Source organism: Lactuca saligna, chromosome 2 (assembly GCF_052625555.1).
Source record: "Lactuca saligna cultivar CGN05327 chromosome 2, ASM5262555v1, whole genome shotgun sequence".
NCBI lineage: Eukaryota > Viridiplantae > Streptophyta > Magnoliopsida > Asterales > Asteraceae > Lactuca > Lactuca saligna.
The window spans coordinates 934,305-937,365 of NC_136418.1; the positions used below are offsets into that span (position 1 = coordinate 934,305).

The window sequence follows — 3,061 nt, forward strand, 5'->3', positions numbered from 1 at the left end:
TTTGAAACTGTTCAAAAAACCCCAATCATAGTTTGTCTGTTCAAAAAAACCCAATGAAATTACGCTTTTATTCAATTCTCATTAGAGGCAACCAGATTCATTAGGTATACAATAAGTTGGCAAATGATATGGTATTATATTTAATGACATAGAATAAACAGATTAGAATTTCCCTTTATATATCGAGTTAGGATTAGAGAAGAGACAAATGAAGGACGTCTGTATTCGTTATCTTGTAATGGCTACTTCTTCTTCCTCTCATCATTGATGTCCAACTCAATATCTACCAAGAAGATACTTTAGGATGTAAACCCTTGTCGATGTTGATGACCTTCTCGGATTTGGACATCGGAGGTTCACCTAGGGAAAAAGTTCAGGACTTGTTCGAATAAATGGGTAAGTGTAATTGAAATCTTTTATCATGTCCATTTTCTATCTATTTTTTTGGTCCCCTTAAACACAAGAACTTATTTAGATGTAGATGATAAAATTTTCAATTACAATTATCCATATGTTCGAAGAAGCCCTGAACTTTTTCTCTAGATGATCCTCCATTTTAGATGTCCAAATCCGAGAAGGGCGTCCACATCTACAAGGGTTTGCATCATCAAATATCTTCTTTTGTAGATCTTGAGTTGGACATCAACGATTGAGAGGAGGAAGAAAAAGTAGCCATTACAAGATATCGAACACAAAAAGCATTCGTTTTTTCTCTTATCCAAGACCTAAATTAATATATAAATGGAAATTCTAATATGTTTAGTCAATGTCATTAAATATAATGCCATGTCATTTGTCAGTTGATTATATACCTAATGAATATGGTTGTCTTTAATAAGAATTGAACAAAAGCGTAAGTTTCATTGGGTTCGTTAGACAAAAGCGTAAGTATGTTAAATTTTTTTTTAAAACAGACAAAACATAATTGAAGTTTTTTGAATGATTTTAAAACTTCATTGGTCTTAAAAGTCATTTTCCCAATATTTAATTTCACGTCATAAGATATGTCACACGTTGACTTTCATTAGTCAGTTAACCCTAATGAGAATTGAATAAAAGTGTAAGTTAGTTGAGATTTTTTAGAAAAAAAAATGTTAAGTTCGTTCTGTTTTTTCTTGAACAAACAAAAGATAACGAAGTTTTTCAAACATTTTGAAAACTTCGTTATTGAGTCATTTCTAATAATAATCCACTAAAAAGTTAATTAAAGTTTATTCTTTAACCACATATGTCAATGATACTACTTTGTCTCTTAGTGGGTAAAGTTGATGGTATTTGCATATTTTTTTATCTTTATTATATGAATTGTATATTGTGAACTTTCTTCATTGTTTTATTTACATTAGATCTGAAAGGAGAAAAGGTTAATCCAAACAAACATAAACCCTAATCCTTCTTCCGTTTTTTACCACAGATGAATGAGTATACATAAAATACCACACGTGTAGGTTGGATCAATTTTATATCTGATGCAAAAGACATATCTTCACAAAGAAAATTTTAACTTTCATGTTTCACTACATGCGATCAATAACAATTTCAAAATTTTATTTTGATGCAAAAAAATTATGCCAATAAACTTAAATTAATCATGCATGGATTCAATCCTCAGTTTAAGTATATATATACATATAAATGGATTTCATTATGCCAACAAACAAAGATAATAAAAATTTATAAAGCATCGAATCGACTGTTCAATAGTATTTGTGAGAATGATCAGAAGATTCACTTTCGTATATGGTAGACAGACGAAGCCTAAAAGATCGAACAGCCAATCGAGCTTTCCTAGAAGAATATCTCTGCAATTTCCGTATCGATCCCGATCTGGACACTCCTAAAATCGAAGCCTGTTGCCTATAATTACTATCAACCAATCGCTTATTCTGCTCTTCCTGATCAACAATCACATTGATCTTACTCGTTTCCATCACCACAAAAGGAGAAATCTTAGATTTGTTCTTCCTTTTCTGACTATTCATAGCTTTAGATCTAGAAAGCGATCCACTACGCGTTATCGTTTTATAAGTCGCTTTCGCATTAAGCGCGACGCTAGCCTTGACTGCCATTGCCGCCATCTCAGAAGCACTCAAACGCTCCCTAAGTTTGGAAACAGGTAAAACGAAATAAATCTGACCAGCATCTAGTTCGTCTTCTAAATCCAAAGCTCTGATATGCTCATCGTAAGACAAATTGTCGGAGTTACACACGAAGAAAGAAGAAGCAGCTCCCTCAGTTTCCAATTGAAGAACGTCGGAAACAAAAACAGGAGAAGAATAACGTCGTAATTCACCCTTAGGCGAGATGACGAGAGCGGAATTGGATCTATTTGTAACGGAATCGCCACCGGAAGACATACAAGCACCCATTTAACACCGTTTTTGAGTTTTGGAGATGAAGATGTTTAGAGGGAGAGAGAATGGAAATGGGGGTTTTGATGTGTGTGTATGGAGGAAAATGGAGAGGTGAGTGGATGGAAAGGGTATATATAAAGAAGGGTGGCGAGTGGAGAGGCTTAATAGTCGCTGATTGTGGAATTGACTAATTATTTTGTGTATTAAAATATAAATAGGAAAATGGATAGGTTTTATTACATAGATGCTTAATAAGCGATGACGCGTGAAAATACAACACGTGAAGCTTGGTCTACAAGTTACTGCTTTCCAACTTTCCTAGCCGTGTCACGCCATATATATCGTTATCATCTTGTTGGTTATTATATACTTTTTATAATAATCAATTTATTATAAATAATAATGAAAGTCATAATATTTTGTTAATTTTATCTTAAATCAATTTTTGTGTCCATGTCTTATATTTGTAAAAGAAAAAAAAGGTTTGTAGCTTTTAGGTTTTGCAGGTCACCCTCGTCATGTATGAAGCCTACATATAGTAGTATTTACGGGGCGGTTCGAATCGGATAGTAAAAAATTATAAACCGTGACAATGAGGCGGATACCTTGCTAGCACTAATCGTAACCGAACCGAATTACTAAAAAACCCGAACCAAACCAAACCGTATAGACGTGGGTAACCACGGTTCGGTTAACGGGTATCCGTT

General features: G+C 33.6%; 1 protein-coding gene across 1 annotated transcript; it reads right to left on the minus strand.

The window, feature by feature from the left end:
• Window positions 1-1,608: 1,608 nt before the first annotated feature.
• LOC145030564 (poly polymerase) lies at window positions 1,609-2,477 on the minus strand. The gene has a single exon (XM_078978918.1). It carries the CDS (start codon window positions 2,367-2,369, stop codon window positions 1,698-1,700), a length of 672 nt encoding a protein of 223 aa, XP_078835044.1. The 5' UTR covers window positions 2,370-2,477; the 3' UTR covers window positions 1,609-1,697.
• Between the last annotated feature and the right edge of the window lie 584 nt (window positions 2,478-3,061).

Bases quoted from the DNA above. Each gene is read 5' to 3' on its own strand.
- LOC145030564 (XM_078978918.1), bottom strand. From the start codon at position 2,369: ATGGGTGCTTGTATGTCTTCCGGTGGCGATTCCGTTACAAATAGATCC.